Source organism: Portunus trituberculatus, chromosome 46 (genome assembly GCF_017591435.1).
Source record: "Portunus trituberculatus isolate SZX2019 chromosome 46, ASM1759143v1, whole genome shotgun sequence".
Lineage (NCBI taxonomy): Eukaryota > Metazoa > Arthropoda > Malacostraca > Decapoda > Portunidae > Portunus > Portunus trituberculatus.
Genome location: NC_059300.1, coordinates 8,216,558 through 8,237,834, shown reverse-complemented (window position 1 = coordinate 8,237,834; position 21,277 = coordinate 8,216,558). Strand labels below are relative to the sequence as shown.

The 21,277-nt window shown below is 42.5% G+C and overlaps 1 protein-coding gene across 4 annotated transcripts in view; it reads left to right on the top strand.

Moving 5' to 3' along the window:
* Nucleotides 1-21,277, top strand: part of LOC123520324 (endothelin-converting enzyme 2-like) — a 403,077-nt gene that overhangs the window by 309,349 nt on the left and 72,451 nt on the right. For all 4 annotated transcript variants that reach the window (XM_045282533.1, XM_045282534.1, XM_045282536.1 and 1 more), the window contains exon 4: nt 1,402-1,563. In XM_045282533.1, coding sequence (XP_045138468.1) covers nt 1,402-1,563 — 162 coding nt within the window. The remainder of the gene's footprint in view (nt 1-1,401; nt 1,564-21,277) is intronic.

The following is a 21,277-nucleotide window of genomic DNA, read 5'->3' as shown; positions in this document are numbered from 1 at the left end:
CTTTCTTTCTTCTTCTTCTTCTTCTTCTTATTATTATTATTATTATTATTATTATTATTATTATTATTATTATTATTATTATTATTATTATTATTATTATTATTATTTCTCCTCCTCCTCCTCCTCCTCCTCCTCCTCCTCCTCCTCCTCCTCCTCCTCCTCCTCCTCCTCCTCCTCCTCCTCCTCCATCTTTTTCTTCTTCTGAAACCAACACTGACTCCTTATCTTTGTTTTCTGAATGTGTGTAAGATCGTATATGATTGGAAAGAAACGATAATCTAATGGTAGTGTTTAATTACAGGGGACCTTTAGAAGATTACATGTATATCTGGATAGAGAAGATGAGTGAACATAGACGTGCATGTCTTATACAAGAACTGTCACCTGTAGACCTACTTTACTTCTGGTAGATGTCATTACGTTCTTAAAAAAAAAGGAAATAGATTGTCAGAGAGAGAGAGAGAGAGAGAGAGAGAGAGAGAGAGAGAGAGAGAGAGAGAGAGAGAGAGAGAGAGAGAGAGAGAGAGACAGACATAGAAATTCAAACTTACTTATGCATTTCTTTTCTCTTATAAAGAAAATTAAATAAAGCATGAATATATCATATATATATATTTTTTTACTGAGAATGTGTGTGTGTGTGTGTGTGTGTGTGTGTGTGTGTGTGTGTGTGTGTGTGTGTGTGTGAAGTCCTTTTTTTATCCAGTATCGTGAAAAAAAGGGGGTGAAAAATGATTGAGACCAAACTTTCCTCTCACTGTTACTGCTGCCTTTGAACATCATTTTGGGAACTTTCCAGCGCGTATATTGAACGAGTCTTTGATTATAATTGCCTGGCCCGCCGCTTCGTCCTGAGGGGAAAAAGGAAGCACTTTGAGGCCAACCAAGCGTACTTTTTAGGGCCATTCTGAATTGTTTTGTAGGTATTATGTTCACTGCCATTGATCTGATTTTATTTTTATTACAATTTATAAGAGTATTGCTACTTCTATGACTTGTTTCTACTACTACTGCTACTGCTACCGCTACTACTACTGCTACTGCTACTACTGCTACTGCTACTGCTACTACTACTACTACTACTACTACTACTACTACTACTACTACTACTACTACTACTACTACTACTACTACTACTACTACTACTACTACTACTATAGTTATAATATCAACTGCTAGTTCTTCTGGTTCTTCTTCTTCTTCTTCTTCTTCTTCTTCTTCTTCTTCTTCTTCTTCTTCTTCTTCCTCTTCCTCTTCCTGTTCCTTTTCCTCTTCCTGTTCCTCTTCGACCACCACCACCACTGTTCCTACCAATATTAACCGACTAACTACAGATAAACAAACATGACAACTCCACCCCAGCCTGACTGACTCCCTGTTCCTCCCTCCTCCCCGTGACAGCCCTGGCGGAGATGCGGGAGCTGCTGGACACGATGAACGAGCCGGAGGAGGTGAACAGTGTGGAGTGGAAGCTGAAGACTTTCTACTCCTCCTGCATGAACATCCACTCCTTCATGACGTCAGGAATCGACATCTTGAAGCGGATCATTGTTACCAACCTCCGTGAGTATCCCTTGTGTGTGTGTGTGTGTGAGAGAGAGAGAGAGAGAGAGAGAGAGAGAGAGAGAGAGAGAGAGAGAGAGAGAGAGAGAGAGAGAGAGAGAGAGGGAGGGAGAGGGTTAGTTAGTTTGTATTGTCGTCTTTTATTTCAGGATTTTGAGTGGTTTGTCTCGTTATCTTTTGAGTATTGACGTTTTTTTTTTTTTCTCTCGTTATTCGTCGTGGTTTTAAATTCGTGGATGTTTTTATGGACACGTCACTTCACTTCCTCGTCTAATTTATTCCACGCTTCAGTAGCTGTTGTCTTGTTACAGAGTTTGTATGTGTGTGTGTGTGTGTGTGTGTGTGTGTGTGTGTGTGTGTGTGTGTGTGTGTGTGTGTGTGTGTGTGTAGGAACGAGGAAGTATGTACGTGTAGGTTCGTGTGTAGGCACTGGACTAAAGGTTTTGTTTCAACACACACACACACACACACACACACACACACACACACACACACACACACACACACACACACACACACACACACACACACACCATCAAAGTAATGAGAAGCCTTCCAGTTATCTGGTTTCCGAGCCGTCCAGTGTCGTGCTGCATTTCCACTCTAGTGATCTCCTATGGCACTGGGAGGGATAGAGGGGGAGGGAGGGTGGAAGGGGGGGAGGAGGTGCAAACAAACACTTACTCCCTACTCTTTTCCCCCCATTCTCTCTCTCTCTCTCTCTCTCTCTCTCTCTCTCTCTCTCTCTCTCTCTCTCTCTCTCTCTCTCTCTCTCTCTCTCTCTCTCTCTCTGCCACTCATTCCACTTCAGAATCTTTTGTCGTCGCTGTTTACTCGTCAGATTCTCAGACTTTAATACTCTTGAATGAGACTTATTATTGAGGGAGAGTCCTTCACATCACATGGGACTTCACTGCTTGAGTCCTTTATTCGGTGGCTCGGGTCTGTGTTAGGTCTTTTATTTAAGCTTCTTTTTTTATTAAGTAAGTTAGTAAGTTCAGTAAGTGTGTGTGTGTAGGAGAGTTGAGTTTATTTGCTTACGTGATGAAAAAGTTTGAAGGAAGAGATGTTAAGTAAGTGAGATTAATATTATTGTTGTTTGTTGTTGTTGTTATTGTGATTGTTAGCTGTTTTCATCATTAATTATTTTGTTTGTTGGTCGTGATGGTAATAGTAGTAGTAGTAGTAGTAGTAGTTTATCTTTTAGTGTGTGTGTGTGTGTGTGTGTGTGTGTGTGTGTGCGTATGCGTGTGCGTGCGTGAGTGTATCGATCTTACGTTTCTTCAGTCCTTTCATGTGTTTATTTATACTCCCCCACTCCTCCTCCTCCTCTTCCTCCTCCTCCTCCTCCTCCCGGATTGCATCATCAGCGGGCCAACCTCTGGGGCTTAGATGGTCGTGTGTCCGAATTATCCAGCCGCGTGAGAGTGATGGCGCTGCGAGCGTGATGCATGGCGGGAGTGGCTTAAGGGACCTCCCGCCGGCTTGTGTGGAGCAGGAGGACGAGGACGAGGACGAGGAGGGAAAGTGGGTGAGGGAAGAGTTTATGGTTAAAAATGCGTTGGACGAGGAGTTGGTGGAGGAGGAGAATAGGAGAAGGAGGAAGTGAAAAATGGGTCAAGGAAGAGGTTATGATTAAAAATGGAAAGGAGTAGGTTGATAAAAAAAAGGCTGAAAAGTTATAAGTAAAGGAAGTGAAGGGTAGTTACTTGTATTTTCCAATGAAACGATACAAAAACAAAAACATTAATTTGGCAGGAAAAAAAATAAAGAAAATTGACTAGGTAAAGAACTTAATGATATAGTCCACATATTAACCCCTCACACACACACACACACACACACACACACACACACACACACACACACACACACACACACACACACACACACACACACACACACACACACACACACACACACACACACACAAATCTCAATTAAAATACCATAGTTAACTCCACAAAATTAGCCATCGCGACACAGTACAATATCACTGATTTTTCCTGCGTACAACCTTCTTTAGTGGTAGAGGAAATTCCAGCCCGTTATCAGGGACTTGAGATACGGCGATAAGTTTTCTGTCAAGTCACAATATTACAAATGTTTTCCCTCATGTCGTTGTAGTGTGGTTCCCCTTCGTCCTTCGCTAGCTTAGTGTTCATAGTGCTGGGGAAAGGAAGGAAGGCTGAGATAAACTTGGGAAGGCAAGAAAAAGTTGGATAGGACAGTTAAAGTAGGAAGTGAAGAAATTTGAAAAGAGACTGAAGGACTGGGAAGGGAAGATAAAGAAAAGGAAAGGCTGAACAAGTATGATGAAGTGAAGTGAATGGGAAGGAAGTTGAGGAGGACATGGGAGTGATAAGGATAAGGAAGGGAAGAAGTCAAGGCTTATCAGAGCAAATTGGTGAAAAGTGAAGGGATAAGAATGAAAGCTAGGGACGCCTAGGGACAAGTTACAATGGGAGGGTAAGAGGAAGGGAAACAACGAGAAGGGAAGAAAAATAAAGACAGGAGCTGGTTAGGGCAAGCAGGGATAAATGAAGAGAATGGAGGGGATAAGATTGGCAGGGAGAGAGAGAGAGAGAGAGAGAGAGAGAGAGAGAGAGAGAGAGAGAGAGAGAGAGAGAGAGAGAGAGAGAGAGAGAGAGAGAGAGAGGGAGGAGGAAGGGTAAGGAAAGGATGAAGAACAGTGTTATGAAAAGTTTTGACATTAACAATGGACACACACACACACACACACACACACACACACACACACACACACACACACACACACACACACACACACACACACACACACACACACACACACACACACACACACACACACACACACACACACACACACACAGAGAGAGAGAGAGAGAGAGAGAGAGATAATAGGGAAAAGAAGTGACGACAAAGGACTGTTTCTTCGGGACACACACACACACACACACACACACACACACACACACACACACACACACACACACACACACACACACACACACACACACACACACACACACACACACTTCTTTCTTTTTATTTCCGTCCACTTTCTTTCCTCACTTTACCTGATGCCTTTCAATCTTCCTCCTTCCGTTCATCCCCTCCTCTCCTCCTTCCCTCGCTTTTATGCTCCTTTTATTCTTCGCCGTTTTTCTTTCTCTTTTTCTCTCCCTTCCGTCGGCTCTCTTTTTCTTACTCTGCGCTTCCTTCCTCCGTTTTCTTCAATACGCCATTTCGTTTCTCTTTGTCTCTCTCTCTTTCTCTTATTTTTCTTCTCTTTTTTTCTCTTTTTTTTTTTTTGTTGTCCCTGTTGACGTTCATTCTGTAATATTTGTGTATCTATCAACTTTTCTTATCTTCCTTTCTTTTTTTCTGTCTCTTTTTCTTTGGTATTTCTTTTTTTTTTTTTTCTCCAATCCCTCCATTCATTGTCTCCCCTCCTCCCTTCCTTCCTTCCTTTCGTATAGTTACCTCCCCTCTTTTACTTCCTCCTAACCCCCTTTTCTAAGTTTTGGCAGCAACCCAGCTAAGCTACTCTCTCCTCCTCCTCCTCCTCCTCCTCCATCACCTTCACCCGTCACTTCGTCCACCTACATGCTCTCTTTCCTTCTTCACTGCCCCATTCCATACACCTCCTCCTCCTCCTCCTCCTCCTCCTCCTCCTCCTCCTCCTCCTCCTCCTCCTCCTCCTCCTCCTCCTCCTCCTCCTCCTCCTCCTCCTCCTCCTCGGTGCCGTTTCCTGCGTGTCTGTTTGTCACATACGATCGAGGAGGACCTTCTGAGGGGCGTCTCCGGGGGAAGCAGCGGCAAGGGAGTCCATCCGGGGCAGCAAGACAGATAACGCCGTCAGCCGCGCCTTCAGGAGGGAGAAAAAGTGGATGACGCTGTAGAGATTAGGTGTGTGACGGAGAGAGAGAGAGAGAGAGAGAGAGAGAGAGAGGTTTTATTTTCCTGAAGGGGGAATGGGAGCGTTCATTTTTGAGTTTTGTATATGACATATTTAATTTGTGCTCCCGTGATGGACTGTCGGTCTCTCTCTCTCTCTCTCTCTCTCTCTCTCTCTCTCTCTCTCTCTCTCTCTCTCTCTCTCTCTCTCTCTCTGGCCAGGGTGGAGGAGTATGAACTTGTTTTTCATAGAGTAAATTAATGAATAAATTAATTTATGTTTGCTTTTGTAATAATTATTCTTGTTGCTGTTCATTTTTGTAATAATAATGATAATAATAATGATAATTGCGTGCGTGCGTGCTTTACTGCGTGCGCTGGCGTATGTGCGTCTGCGTGTCTCATAGTCCGCTTCAAAACCTGTACAGATCACGGTGGAGGAAAGGAGAGTGGAATAGGACAGATGGAAGGAGGGAGTATAGCAGAGGAGGTTGGTGGTGGTGGTGGTGGTGGTGGTGGTGGTGGAGGGAATCCTTGACGGGAGGTGGATCTTCCTCCCTCACTTGCTCTTTTCATGTTCTGTCTTACAAATTCCCTCCATTTTTCTCCCGTGCTATTAATCAATCTTCTGTATTTCCGTCTGCTATGATCTCCTGCCTTTCTCTGTGTGTCGTGCGTCAGAGAGAGAGAGAGAGAGAGAGAGAGAGAGAGAGAGAGAGAGAGAGAGAGAGAGAGAAACAAGCCCTAATAGTCCATTAAGAAGGCTTCCAAATCTAGTAAGTGCTAACATTTTGTCTCTGTCTGTGTCCCCGCGGGCAGGGTATTAGGGCTGTAGGGTGTAAGGGTGGCCGCTCCCTCAACACCGTGGCCAAATGTTCAGAGACACTGGTTTGTGGACCGTGGCTTGGCACCGGCTGATAGTTCTCTTACTCGCTCTTAACCCCTTCAGTACCATAACACGTTTTCATTTTCATTCTGCTTACTATTTGGTGACTTTATACAGCTTCAGAAACTTATATGGGGATTGAAATAGTGAAGACTCGGGCCATTAATCTTCTGATCGCCATAGACCTTTCCTGATGTAAATGTAATTGTCTAATCATGGCCAAGACTCAAGGTAGAAATGTGTCCCAATACTGATGGGGTTAATTCTCCCTGGTGCGGCCGTCTTTCGTATTAAAGTTCAGATTTCTATGTAAGTTTCTTTGCATGGACATAAAAGAGAGAATATGAGAATAATAGCAGAAATGAGAGACTGACATAGAAGAAAGTATTAAAAAATTAGGGATTATGAAGAAAAATAAAGATTGGTGGTACTTTTTGGTTCCTACAGGTTGAAAATAATTTACTTTTTTGTTGAGTGTTGTGTATTACTGAAAACATTTACATCACGTTGTGTTATTTAACCTTCCCAGTATTATTAGACCAATTTACTTCTACTACACGTTCCAAGATAGTATTTGTTGTAAAGATATTAAAAACCCGTCTTTCGTCCCTCATCCACAACAAATATCTCTCTCTCTGCACTCGTTTTCTCACCAATAAGTCGTTATTTTATGAAGCTTGGAAACTGCCTGTAGTGCTAAAAGGATTAAACTGGTCTGCGTCTCCAACGGATTTTGCCTTCCTCCAAACTGGCACACTGTCACACTCTCCCGGCAACACGTTAATAGAATTTCATCCACTGAGGCGCGAATGTGTCACTGTTATCGCTGCACCATGAACTACAACTATTTTTTTTTTAATGTCTCGAGGTGGAATAGTAGTAATAAACGTAAATGTGCTATCGTGTTGGTTCTTGTTAATACATTTTACCTTGAGTTGTTTCATTTTGGGGTTTGTTTTAATTTTTCTCAGTGATTTTTTTGGGGGCTGGAATTTTAAAGGATGTTTGATAAAGTTTTGTTTTATGTGTATTGTTTTAACTGTGATGGATAGATAGACGTTCATGTAGAGACAGGAATGCAGATTTGTTATTCTCTCTCTCTCTCTCTCTCTCTCTCTCTCTCTCTCTCTCTCTCTCTCTCTCTCTCAGTTAGTTATAGCGAACCAGTCAGTCAGTTAGTTAGTCCCTCACTCAGTCACTCACTCATTAGTCAGTTAATCAGCCAACCAGTCAATCAATTACTTATCCGTTCACTTAGTCATTCAGTCAGAGAGTCAACCGGTCGGTCCTTCACTCAGCTAGTCAGTCAGCCAGTCAGTGTGTGAACCGTAAATCTGCGTGTGCCAAACTCCATCTTTGTTTACGCCATTAATCCTTCACTTTTACAACTTCGTAAATCTTCAAGACGTTGTTATTCTCGTCCTTTCACACCACCCGTTTTCTTTTTTAGGTTTGTTTTACCTTTCTTTTCTCGTACCTCAGTTTTCTTACTCTCGTCGTTTCCTGCCTTGTGTCGCCTGGAAACTTTTAACTTTTTTCAGCGTTAAAATTAGAGAAGTGTGCGTGCAGCAGCGGTAGGAAAGGAGTCTTGCTGGAGAAACTGGTTATGAATGCAATAGTAGAAGGAGGAGGAGGAGGAGGAGGAGGAGGTGGTGGTGGTGGTGGTGGTGGTGCTGGTGCTGGTGTAGCTTGATAAATGAAACGAATCAAGAGAGAGAGAGAGAGATAGAGGTGGAAAGAAAGGAAGAGAAAAAGAAACTTGATAAATGAGGAAGTCAGGGAGATGACATGTGGAGAGAGAGAGAGAGAGAGAGAGAGAGAGAGAGAGAGAGAGAGAGAGAGAGAGAGAGGGGAGGAGGGGAAGGATTAGAAATAGTTTAAGATGCAGAGACAGAATAATGGTAGACAGACTCAGAAATAATACAAAACCACAGAAACACACAAACGAATAGAAAAAAAAAAAAAAAGAAACTGAGATACACAGAGAAAGAGAGAAAAACGACAAAGAAACACTCACATAAAAAAAAAAAAGAATAAGATGAAAGATGCCAAAAACCCGAGGAAGGGAAACCACCTCTGTCTGACGGAGGTGAAAGTGAAATATGTTAACCGCCTGGACGGGACGAAGATGCTGCCGACAGATGGAGTAATGGAGCTCTTCTCGCCCTCCGAGGGAAGGAAGCAGATAAAAAATAGAAATGAGGCCTGAGGGAGCGTCATTTACATAATTTTAGAGGAGGTGATGGAGGAGGAGGAGGAGGAAGAGGAGGAGCAGGAGGTAGTGGTAGTAAAGTAAGTTTTCCTAGGTAGGTCTCCGGTCCACTTAAATTCGGATATCGCCGCCAGAGGGGGTTAGTGTATAATGTATGGCTAAGGGAGGAGTTTCCATTATATTTAGATTTACACGGGAACCATTCCATCTAGGGGACTAAATGTAACTTGGAATGGTGCGCTGGAGGGAGGATGGAGTGGTGAGAGAGAACGGGTGAGGGACGAGGGGTGAGATGGGGTGTAATGGGTGAGCGGGGCGGGAAAGCCACAGTAGAGAAAGACGAGGGAAGGGTAGAAAGGAGATAGAGAGGAGAAAAAATGTGTTAATGGGAGTGGAAAAAGGAATAATTGTGTGGTAAAGAGATGGTGATGGAGAAAGGTTTTAAGAGAGAGAGAGGGAGAGAGGGAGAGAAACACAAAGCCAGAGCCAGGTATTAGAAATGGAAGGAAAGGGTTTATTCTAATTCACCGTGGGCTTTAAACACCTGGATGGGCCGGGATGTGTTTAATGAGCTTCCGGTTATTCTTTCCTCTAATGAAGGGGTGTCGGTAGCTGAGAGATGCATGATTAATTCCTCGTCTTCTAATTATTCACTGACAACCACTTGAAATAGAAACAGAATGGGGTCGACTAAAGATTGGGTAGATAATGGTGGGATTTGTGATGTGGATAGACGGATAGATGGATAGGTAGATTAATTAAGTGATGACTAGATAAGTAGGTAAGATGAATGATGGGTGAGTAGACAGATATATGGATGGATGGAGGGATGGTTGAATGGGTGGATAGATGGATAGGTAGATTAATTAACTTGTGATTAGATTAATGGGTTTTTAGCTTGATTGATAAAATGGGTAAGATCAGAGATGGATGAGTAGACAGATATGGACGGATAGGTGGATGGTTGAATGGGTTTTGTTATGGATAGATGTGTGGATGGATAGATAGATAAATGAATTAACTGATGACTAGAGTGGTGGGTTTTAGCTTGATTGATAAAATGGGTAAGATGACCGATGGATGACTAAACTAATAGGTAGATAGATGAATGGATGTAACTGATGGATTTTTATTTATTTATTTATTTACTTATTTTATCTATTTATCCTTTTTATAATGGGTGTGTTGACAGATGGGTGAATAGTCATAAATAGATGTTTGGATGATGTGATGGACAAGTGAATGGATAGATTGACAGATGATTAGCTAAATTAATGGATTATGTTTTGTTTTAGATATTTAATGCTTCTATGTTTTTCCAGTATTATATCCCATTCATCTCCTATTGACGTCGTTCCTGAAAAAAAAAATAAAGAAAGAATTGGTTAGGCACGAGTGTATAAAATGACAGACAAAACAAACGGGCTCACACAAATGTACATACGTATTTATTTACATACAGTTATAACAGTTAGATCGAACGGAATCACGTACGCACATACACACATAAAGCTATATAGAAAGTTACAGATAAAAAATATTAACAAGTGAATAAAGGAATAACACACACACACACGGACACTAATACAAGCGCACACGGGGATATTGTTACGGTAGACAGCGAAGGGACAGCAAATGTGACCATCTCGCCGTTAATATTTGCGTGGACATGCTCGCCACATCATGAAACAGAATATTTAGCGTGAATCTACATAACTCCAGTGCCCGCTGAATAATGTCGAGAGAGAGAGAGAGAGAGAGAGAGAGAGAGAGAGGGGTGGGTATGGATGGAAGGGGAGGAGAGAAAGTTAGCTTGATGAAGGAGAGGGTAGCTAAGACTGGTATTGGTGGAAGAGGAGAGGAAAAGGGAGGAGGTGGTTTGGTGGAGATAGGAGAGTGGAAGAGGGAAGAGTGGCACTGGTGGAGGTGTTGGTGGATGGTGAGAGGAAGAGTGAGGAAAAGATTTGGTGGAAGTGTTTGGAAGGCGGGCAGGAGGAGAGGGAAAGGTTGGATGGAGGAAGAGAGCGAATGAATGGTCGAAGGGGATTTGAGCAACGAAAAAGGAAGAGGAAGCGCGGCAAAGAGAGAGAGAGAGAGAGAGAGAGAGAGAGAGAGAGAGAGAGAGAGGAAAATGTTATTGTTGTGTAGTGTTTCTGTCATCTACAAACTTTCCTTTCTTTTTCATTTCGTGTGTGTCTTTTTTAGCTTTTATCTTTCTTTTTTTTTTCCTTTCGCTTATGTTTTAATTGTTCCTTCAGCTTTCCCACTTTTTGATACAAGTTTTTCACATTTTCATTTTTTCTCTCCCTTTCGTATGTCCCTTTAAGTTTTACCTTCCCTGAAACAATATTGTGGAGATTTACGTGGTTCATATTACTGGTTCACGTATTGATTAAGGAATGCCACGTTATAGAGTACTGTATTTACTTATCCATTAGTTTGCTTCATTGGTTCGTGATGTCTCGGAGTGGAACCCTCATCACTTCCACCCGCTCACCTCATCTCCCTTACAAAAGAGCAGTCAGTAAATTAGAAGGTAAATATTCGAACAGCTAGCGTGGTTAAATAGCGGGTCTGTGGATCTGCTGCATATTCTCCTCTCTGCTCCGAGACAATGAATGAACAATAAATTACAGATTCGCATAGCAGGAATCCAGATACACTGCGGCTACACGTCCCACACACACACACACACACACACACACACACTGTATATTAGCATCAGTGCCTGTGTGTATAAGCTAAGAGTGATGCATTAATTCTTGGGAGTTTCTTGCAATCATTAATCAAGAGTTTTTGCATCTCTCTCTCTCTCTCTCTCTCTCTCTCTCTCTCTCTCTCTCTCTCTCTCTCTCTCTCTCTCTCTCTCTCTCTCTCTCTCTCTCTCTCTCTCTCCTTACATCATTATTTTTCTTATTCACTGACCATTAACATTATATTTCTCTTCATCTTCACCGCTTCATTTTCTCTTTCCTTCACTCCTTTGTTGATTTCTTTTCTGTTTTGTTTCCTTTCTTTTCGCGTCCCTTGCCTCTATCTATTCTTTATTATTTGTTCTCTCTCTCTCTCTCTCTATTACAGTTTTTGTGTTCGTTTTTCCTCCTCCTGCTGCTTTTCCTCTTTACACTCTTGTCTTTTCAGTTTATCCACATCTTCCATAAATGTGTTACTTATCTTACCTCTTTTAAACTTGCATATGTATTCTTTCTTTTGTCTTCCCTTTCCTTTTCATTTATTTTTGTCTTACTGCCTCAACCGTCTTTGATTCTCCTTCTCTTCCTTTCTCTTCCTCTCAGTTCGTTTTAATTTAATTCAGTTGTATTCTATTCCCTTTCTGTTATTTCCATTCCCTTCCCTTCACTTTCATTGCGTTTCCTTACTTTGCTTTCATTTGCCTGTCATATTTTCATTTATCAATATTTCCTTCTTTCATTACTTTCCTAACAGTCTTTTCCTTTCATTTCCTTTTCTTATCCTTATCTTTCATCCTTGAATTTTAGGCTAGTTCTCTCTCTCTCTCTCTCTCTCTCTCTCTCTCTCTCTCTCTCTCTCTCTCTCTCTCTCTCTCTCTCTCTTCCTTCCCTTTCATTTCCACTCATTCCTCCACACTTTCTCCTTCTCACCTTTCCTTCTTAACACTCTTTCCTCTTTCCTTCTCTTCCTTCTTCCAGTCTTTCTTTTCCTTTTTTCTTTTGTTTCTCATTCATCAACACTCCTCCTCCTCCTCCTCCTCCTCCTCCTCCTCCTCCTCCTCCTCCTCCTCCTCCTCCTTTCTTACAATTTAAATCCTGTTTCCCTTCCATTTCCTCCCATTCCTTCACACCTTCCCCCTCTCTCTCTCTCTCTCTCTCTCTCTCTCTCTCTCTCTCTCTCTCTCTCTCTCTCTCTCTCTCTCTCTCTCTCTCTCTCTCTCTCTCTCTCTCTCTCTCTCTCTCTCTCTCTCTCTCTCTCTCTCTCTCTCTCTCTCTCTCTCTCTCTCTCTCCCTCTCCCCAACCAACCCGCTCCCCACCCAGCATCTCGGAGCAGGTGTAGCCAGCCAGGTGTTATTGACACGGTCCACGAGGAGACAGGTGGCCGCGTCCTCGTATCGGCCGCGCTGCTCTCACGTTATTATACGAGATCCGGGCATCGATCTCCCTCTCCCTCTCCCTGTGTCTCTCTCGGTCTCTCTCTCTCTCTCTAACCCTCTTCTCTCTTTACCCACTCGTGTTTTTGGTTTCGGGTGTTTTGTCGCGTGGCAGCGGAGATGGAGATGAGGTGCCGAGGTGGGAATGGTAGGGAAGGAAGGTGAATCTAGACAGACGTGTGTATTTGGGGGAAAAGTAGTGTGGTAGTAGGTTCTGTGATAGGTGTGTGGGTGATACGTAATAGGAGATTGTGTTGCGAGAAAGGGATTTGTATTTTTGGGGGAAAGGTAAATAGGAAAGATTGTCTGTGAGATGTGGAGTTGAGTTTTTGTATCTAGGGAATGTAGTTGATGGATAAAAAAAAAAAAATGGGAGATTGTGTTAAGGAAAGTGGTTTGTGTACTAGGGGAAAGGTAGGTAGTGTCTGAATGATTGATAGGTGTATAGTAAATAAGGTGAATAAAGGATTTTGTACGAGGTGAAGTGATTTGTGTATTGGGAAAGGCAAGTGGTTGAGTTTTTTTTTTTTTCTTTGTTATATAACAGAGAAAACTGGCGAAGGGAAACAAAAATGCAGTTAAAAATGTCCACAGAGCTGCTGGTGCTGGTGCTGGTCCCCCGATTGTTTGGTAGTTGTATAGTCAGATGAATAAATGTAGAGGTGGGTGTTCATGCATCGGTTTGCGTGTTTGGAGAATTCACTGATGTATAAGCGAGTGCCTAATCAGTAATACCCTGTAAATAAACAAGTGACTGTGGTAATTGACTGAGTGAATAAAACTACCATGAAAATTTGACCCTTCATTTTCATGCTAGAAATATCAGTTCTTAAAAAAATATATACTCTTCCTCCTCCTCCTCCTCCTCCTCCTCCTCCTCCTCCTCCTCCTCCTCCTCCTCCTCCTCCTCCTCCTCCTCCTCCTCCTCCTCCTCCTCCTCCTCCTCCTCCTCCTCCTCCTCCTCCTCCTCCTACAAACAATGGCAAGAAGGGCGAAGGTTGTTTAGGGCAATCACAATCCTGCCTTGATGTCCACCACTCACCTTGACTCTCGCTCCTGCACGGCTCACACACCACTCATTGTCTCTTCCTCCTCTTCCTCCTCCTCCTCCTCCTCCTCCTCCTCCTCCTCCTCCTCCTCCTCCTCCTCCCCTCCTCCTCCTCCCCGTGCAGGACAATAGGGAGAAGAGGAGGGATATTTTTGGCGAACTTGCTGCAGTTTTGTTTTTGTTTTTGTTTTTAAATGAGAGACCTGGAGTTGTTGTCATTGTTTGTGTTTGTGCCTGTTGTTTTTGTTGTTACTACTACTACTACTACTACTACTACTACTACTACTACTACTACTACTACTACTACTACTACTACTACTACTACTACTTATTACTACAACTACTACTACTACTACTACTACTACTACTACTTTTCTTGTTCTTCTTATTATTGTTCTTTTCTTCTTCTTCTTCTTCTTCTTCTTCTTCTTCTTCTTCTTCTTCTTCTTCTTCTTCTTCTTCTTCTTCTTCTTCTTCTTCTTCTTCTTCTTCTCTACTACTACTACTACTACTACTACTACTACTACTACTACTACTACTACTACTACTACTACTGTTGACGGTTTTGTTCTTGTTACTATCATCATCAGTTCTCAGTTATGATCATCCCCTCCATCACCATCGCAACCAATTATTCACATTTTTTTTTATCCTTTTTTCTTCGTTTTGTGTGCGGGCAACAATAAAATAATAAAAAGGAAAAGAAAAGAGAAGAAAAGAGAATCCTGCTTAGTCGTCCCTTCCAAAATACAAGTGAAAGAAGATGAAGATTCCCCCCACTCACACCTCCTTTCATCTCATTATCATCTACCTCTCCTCCATCATCTCGCTTCTCGCACCCACACTTCACTTCCCCTCTAGTCACGCCACTTCTGCCTCTCCTTCCCATAGACAGTATCACTTCTCGCCTCCCGTCGTCACTTGTCTGTCCCTTACGCTCTCACCTTCTCTCGTTTCCCCTCACCTGCCTTACCCTTACCCTTACCCTCCTCTCACACCCTCTCACCTTCCCTCATCACCATTCATCTCCCATCACCTTCCCTCACTAGTTAGCCTTACTCTATCACAGTTCCGCCCAACAATTCCCCTCACCTCCCCTCACTTACCCAACATTTCCCTTCCTTCCCCTTACTTTGGCACCTCTTTCCCTCACGCTACGCCCTCATGTTACCGGCACACCACCCCTTACTTTCCCTCACCTTCCCTCACCTCCCCTCTCTCCACTCCAGAGTCCCAGGGCGTCCTCGAAGGGGCTCTTAACTCTAGTGTGTTTTCCCCTCGTGGGCTGGAAGGCTGAAAATCAAGGGGACGGAGAGGGAAGGATCTTATCTGTTTTGAAAGGAAGCTGATCATTTAGGCGACGCTTAGAGTGCGGGAGAGGAAAGGAGAGAGGAGGAGGGAGAAGGGGGAGGAGGTGGGAGAAAGGAGAGGAGGAGGGAGAAAGTAGAGGAGGGAGAAGTAGATAGGTGGTGTAAGGAAGGTGGAAAAGGAAGAGTATATGAGTGATTGATTGATTTAAAGTGCTATACCTGGTTAGTGTGAGTACGTGTGAGAGAGAGTGCAGAGAGAGAGAGAGAGAGAGAGAGAGAGAGAGAGAGAGAAGAGGAGAGGTCGATTGACAGGAAGAGAGCAGGTTAAAGGATGAGAGAGAGAGAGAGAGAGAGAGAGAGAGAGAGAGAGAGAGAGAGTTTCAGGAAGAAGTGAACAGAAGAATGGATAAAGATGAAGAGTGCAAGAAAGGGATGTTTTGATTAAGGAGGAATGATTTGACTGCCTTCCTTATTAAGTATTATCCTTTATCATAACCATTACCTTTAAAAGTTTGCGATTAAATTTCATCAGCGTTTATAAATTTCTCTTCGTTTTCTTCGAAAGATAAAACTTGTGTATATTAATTTATTTTATACATTTCATTGACTTATTTTGTTTATTTTTCTAGTTATTTAGTAGTTGTTAACCATTTTTATCTTGAGATTTGTGTACGATTGGACCATTTTATTGACATTAGGAAGTGTCTATGGAGGTCAGAAGATTAATGGCCAGAGTCCTCACTATTTCAATCCGCCCACGTAAAGTTTCTGATGCTGTATAAAAATCAACAAATAGTAAATAGAATGAATATGTAAAAAACGTTATGGTACTTGAAGGGGTTAAATATAATATTATCGTTTTATTTATATATTAACTTATTTTACTTATTTATTCCGTTAGTTATTTATTTTTCATTATATTTCTATTCTCCCGTTTTTTTTACTTTCCTTTCTTCCTGGTACTTTTTTTTTCCTGTTCCAGTGTTTGTTCTCTGCCTCTGCCTCGATATTTTCCCTCCAGTGTCCCAGAGTTTCGTTCTCTTGGTGTTTGTTCTCGACTCCAATGTTTGTTTTCTCACCCTCATATTTGTTCTCTGTCCTCATATTTCCCTTTTTTTTTTTTTTTTTTTTTTTCCTTCTGTTCCAACCTTGACATTTATTTTCTGTTCCAGCACTTGTTGTTTGTCCCTATTTTAAATGCTGGTACCCTGATATAATACTCTCTCTCTCTCTCTCTCTCTCTCTCTCTCTCTCTCTCTCTCTCTCTCTCTCTCTCTCTCTCTCTCTCTCTCTCTCTCTCTCTCTCTCTCTCTCTCTCTCTCTCTCTCTCTCTCTCTCTCTCTCTCTCTCTCTCTCTCTCTCTCTCTCTCTCTCTCTCTTGAATACATCTTTGCCTGCATTTGACACAAACTAAAAAAAAAAAAAAAAGAGAAACATAAAAAGGTAAAAATAAGAAAGAAAATAGTTTGAGTGAAGGGAGAAGGATCGACGGTGGCTCTCAGAAAGGGAGGAAAGAGGGAGAAATAAAGGGAATGAACAGTAAAGGGTTAGTACCGACATTCTGGACGCACGCACGGAACAAGGAGCAGAAGGAGGAGGAGGAGGAGGAGGAGGAGGACGAGGACAATGATAAAAGACGGGGATAAAAATAACACTGAGATTAAACAAGAAAGAAAGGAGGAAGGGATAAGGGAACACGAGAGAGAGAGAGAGAGAGAGAGAGAGAGAGAGAGAGAGAGAGAGATAAGGTTAAAAGGAACAGGAGAGAGTGTCCAGATTAATCGGTAAAGTCGAGGTATAGGGAGAAGGGAAAGTGAGAGTAAGGGAGAGGGAGAGGGAGAGGGAGGCGTCAGAGGGATAAGTGCAGGAAGTAAGAAGGCCGCTCGCTGATGGATGGAGGAGAGAGAGGAACTTCTGAAGGAGGCGAAGAAGGGGAAGGAGGAGGGGAAATATAAAATGTGTAGGTAAAGTAGGGAGGATGAGTGATAGTAAAGGTGGTGGGTGGTGATGAATAGCCGCCCATCCACCGCCTCCCCTTCCTGTGTTCAGCGACTCTTCTGACCATCTCAAATATATATGTACAATGTAAGAAGAAAAATCAGATGAATAAATGAATGAAAAAAAAGTTGATAGGAATAGACAAAGAAAATGGGAGATTGGAAAATTAGTTGTCTTTTGAAATTATGCTATTGAAGAGATTATACGTAAGCTAAAATGTAGTTAAAGATTAAATATAGGGAAAATGTAGAAAAAAAAAAAAAAAGGTAATAGGAATAGACACAGAAAATAAGGTATGGAAAATTAGTAAAGTCTTGAAATTAATGAACTGTTGAAGAGAAAATACATAAGCTATTTAAATGCTGAAGAGAAAATACATAAGCAAAGAGTCTAAAATGTAGTTAAATCTCAGATATAGGGACAGTGTAAAGAAAATAAGTAAATAAATGAAAAAAAAATAATAGAGATGGACAGAGGAAATAGGAGGTTGAAAATTAGTTATGTCATTTAAGATTACTATTGAAGAGATCCTATACATAAGCTACAGTCTAAAATGCTATTAACCCCTTCAGTACCATGATGCGTTTCCATATTAATTCTATTTCCTTTTTGGCGATTTTATACAGCTTGAAAAACTCATGTGGCGAATTAGAATGGAGAAGACTTTGACCACTAATCTTCTGACCTCCATAGACCCTTCCTAATGTCAATAAAATGATCTAATCGTACCCAAATCTCATGGTAAAAATGTGTCCCAGTATTGAAGGGGTTGAAGGTCATGGAGAAGATCGACTATCAGGTTAAGAGATTAAAGAGACAGTATTGATTTTTGGGGGGTCAGTGTAACGCTATGCCACAATATTGTTTAACTGATACAAAGAGAAATGCATTTGAGTTAATTAGGGGTATTTTGATCACTATTTGAGCCTACAACAGCTATTTATTGATCAAAAGTCCCGTCCAGTTTTGGGGATATTCAGTTCAATATGTTTCCCTGCTCAGCCCCGCCCCGCCCCTCCCCTCGTCGCCCCGCCTCGCCTCGCCCCGCCTCGCCTTGCCTTGCCCTGCCCTACTTTGCCCACTCCAGCAGTCACCCATGTTGCTTCCCTTCCTGTTTGCCAGCGCGTTAAGCTTACCTGTTTCTCTCTCTCTCTCTCTCTCTCTCTCTCTCTCTCTCTCTCTCTCTCTCTCTCTCGTGTTCAGGATCTTTTTTTTTTTTTCCATTTTTTCTTTTTCGTTTTCTTTCCTTTTTTCTCTTTTTCTTCTTTTCCTCCTCCTCCTCCTCCTCCTCCTCCTCCTCCTCCTCCTCCTCCTCCTCCTTTTCTTCCCTTTTTCTTTTTCCTGTTTGCGTTGCTGTTGCTATTTCCACCTTCTCCCCCTCACGCTCCTGAATGCACAGCACGCCCCTGCATTCTCTGCGTAGCGAGCGTGGAGGAGCATGGGACGCGTTGAGAGAGCACGAGGGGACATGGGGACGAGGGGACGAGAGATGGTATTCTTCGCCTGCCTCTAGAATTCTTGAGTTTTCCCTACACGTTACGTAAAGCCAAGAAAAGAAATTGTGGCTCGATTTTGTTGATTTGTCAGTTTATCTACGTATTGGTTTGCTTTAGCGTGTGTGTGTGTGTGTGTGTGTGAGAGAGAGAGAGAGAGAGAGCGATTAAAGAAGTAAATGGGGTTACTTTTAAAAGTGAGTTAAAATGAGAAGATCAGGGGATTGCAGGAAAGAATAAAAGTAAGAAAGGTAGAGGAAAAAGAATGAAGGGGAACAAAGACGAGAGGGAAAAGAAGAGAGAGAGAGAGAGAGAGAGAGAGAGAGAGAGAGAGAGAGAGAGAGAGAGAGAGAGAGAGAGAGAGAGAGAGAGAGAGAGAGAGAGAGAATGATAAAAGTAGACAAAGTACAAAATGTGAGAGAAAATGTGAATAAAAACGTTTGAAAAAAATATATATGGAGAATTTTCTAGCGATGTATAATTAAATAAAAAGTGAAGAAAATGTAATTTAGAAATGAAACACCTGAAGCTTTAATGAGAGAGAGAGAGAGAGAGAGAGAGAGAGAGAGAGAGAGAGAATTATCAACAGACACAATTTGGGTAGAAAAAAAGTAATTCATTGTTGATCACGATTTGTTACTCTCCTCCTCCTCCTCCACCTCCTCCTTCTCCTCCTCCTCCTCCTCCTCCTCCTCCTCCTCCTCCTCCTCCTCCTCCTCCTTCTCTTCTTCATCTTCTTCTTCTTCTTCTTCTTCTTCTTCTCTTCTCTTCTCTTCTCTTCTCTTCTCTTCTCCTCTCCTCCTCCTCCTCCTCCTCCTCCTCCTCCTCCTTTTGGGGAATCACCTGCAGGAATCCTGGTCCGGATCCTCATTATGTCAGAATTAAATGGAGCAAATGGTCTGAACCTCCACCTTTCCTTGCACTTTTAACTTCCTTCCATTACCAAAGGCCGCGCTGGATATTGTGCATGGAGGCTGTGAGTGAGGAGACGGAGGTGTGTGGCGCGGCTAATAGTAATTGTAGTAGGCGCACGTTGGATGTGTGTTGTTGTTGTTGTTGTTGTTGTTGTGATTTGTGTGTTATTGTGGTGGTGGTTGTTTTTGGTTTATTTTGTTGTAGTTTTTCTATAGTAGATTGGATTTTTGTGTTGATTGGTTTTGTGTTTTGTTTGGGTTTTCTGTGTGTGTGTGTGTGTGTGTGTGTGTGTGTGTGTGTGTGTCTGTGTGTGTAAAAAGGATGTTATTTTTTTGTTCCCTTATTTGATGAAGTGACTGATTAAATGATTCTATATTTTTCATTTTACTTCTTGCTTAGTTTTTTTTTTTTTTTTTAATGCTCTGGTTCATGAGATAGTGTGTTAGTACTTTTTTTTTTTTTTTCTTGGTGTTTGAGCAGTCAGGAACACAGGAAAATACGAGAATATGAGTGAAAGTTGCTCACCAAATCGCCTTTCCCTCCAGAAAAATAAAAAGGTGAAAAAAAAGACAAATTGACAAGTATTAAGACGATATAAAAAGAAAAAAATGTTGAAACTGACAAGAAAATATAAATAAAAAATACTGATAAATGAAAAGAAAGGAAATAATCGAAATAATACATAATATACGAAACAAGGAAGAAGGGAAGGAACAAAACAAAGAAAAAAGAAGAAGAAAAGGTTGGGGAATATGTAAAGTGGAAAAAGAAAAAAAAAGAAAAAGAAGAGAAATGCTATACCCTTCGAGGTGTGTGTGTGTGTGTGTGTGTGTGTGTGTGTGTGTGTGTGTGTGTGTGTGTGTGTGTGTGTGGAGAATAGCATGCATGGAAGGGAAAGCAATAAAGGCGGTAGAGGAGAGAGAGGGAATGCGAGGACGTGAGAATAGAAGAGAGGAGAGCGTAAAGGAAGAAGGAATAATAGAGCTTAGGTGTGGAGAGGAGGCAGAGGAGATGAAAGGAAATGGAGAGAGAGAGAGAGAGAGAGAGAGAGAGAGAGAGAGAGAGAGAGAGAGAGAGAGAGAGAGAACGAGAACGAGAACAAGAACGAGAACAACACTTAATGGGCCAGGAAAGAATAAACGAGATTTGCTTTGACCTATTTTCCCCTATTACTCTCCCATTCCTCACTTCTCTCCCCTTCCCTAATCCTCCCCATTATCCCTCCCCTCCCCATTAGATGTTGCTGGTCAAACACATTCAAGCAACACTGCACTCCTTGACCCGTGACCCCTTAACATACAGACACTCCTCGCCCCACCCCGGAGTGACCCTGTGGGGAGGAAACACTTAGGAGAAGGAAGGGGGAGGGTGATAGGGGAAGATGGGGAGGGGAGGGAAGGGGAGGTGAAGCAAAACAGGGAGAGGGGAAAGGGAGAGAGGGGAAATGCGGCCGTTCACTGTGATAGGTTACACACACACACACACACACACACACACACACACACACACACACACACACACACACACACACACACACACACTTACCTTGTCCCGTTAATTACCAGTGGACGCTCCCCGGGCCGTGACTCAGCCCCTGCCGCCTCCGGGGACAACACGGGGCTCTTATTGGCGCAGGGAAGGTCACGGCGCGCCCTGATTGGTCGAGCGTTGCCTCCTGCACAATGAGACTCTTCATCTGGTGGTGGGCGAGATGATTTGGTGTTATTGGATTGGCTGGTGGCGGTAACTCCCGGTGAATGGCACTCCATTTTGCCTCCCCCCCCCATAACCCCCTTCACCATTCCCTCTCATATCTACTCCCTCTCCCATTCCCCCTATCCAC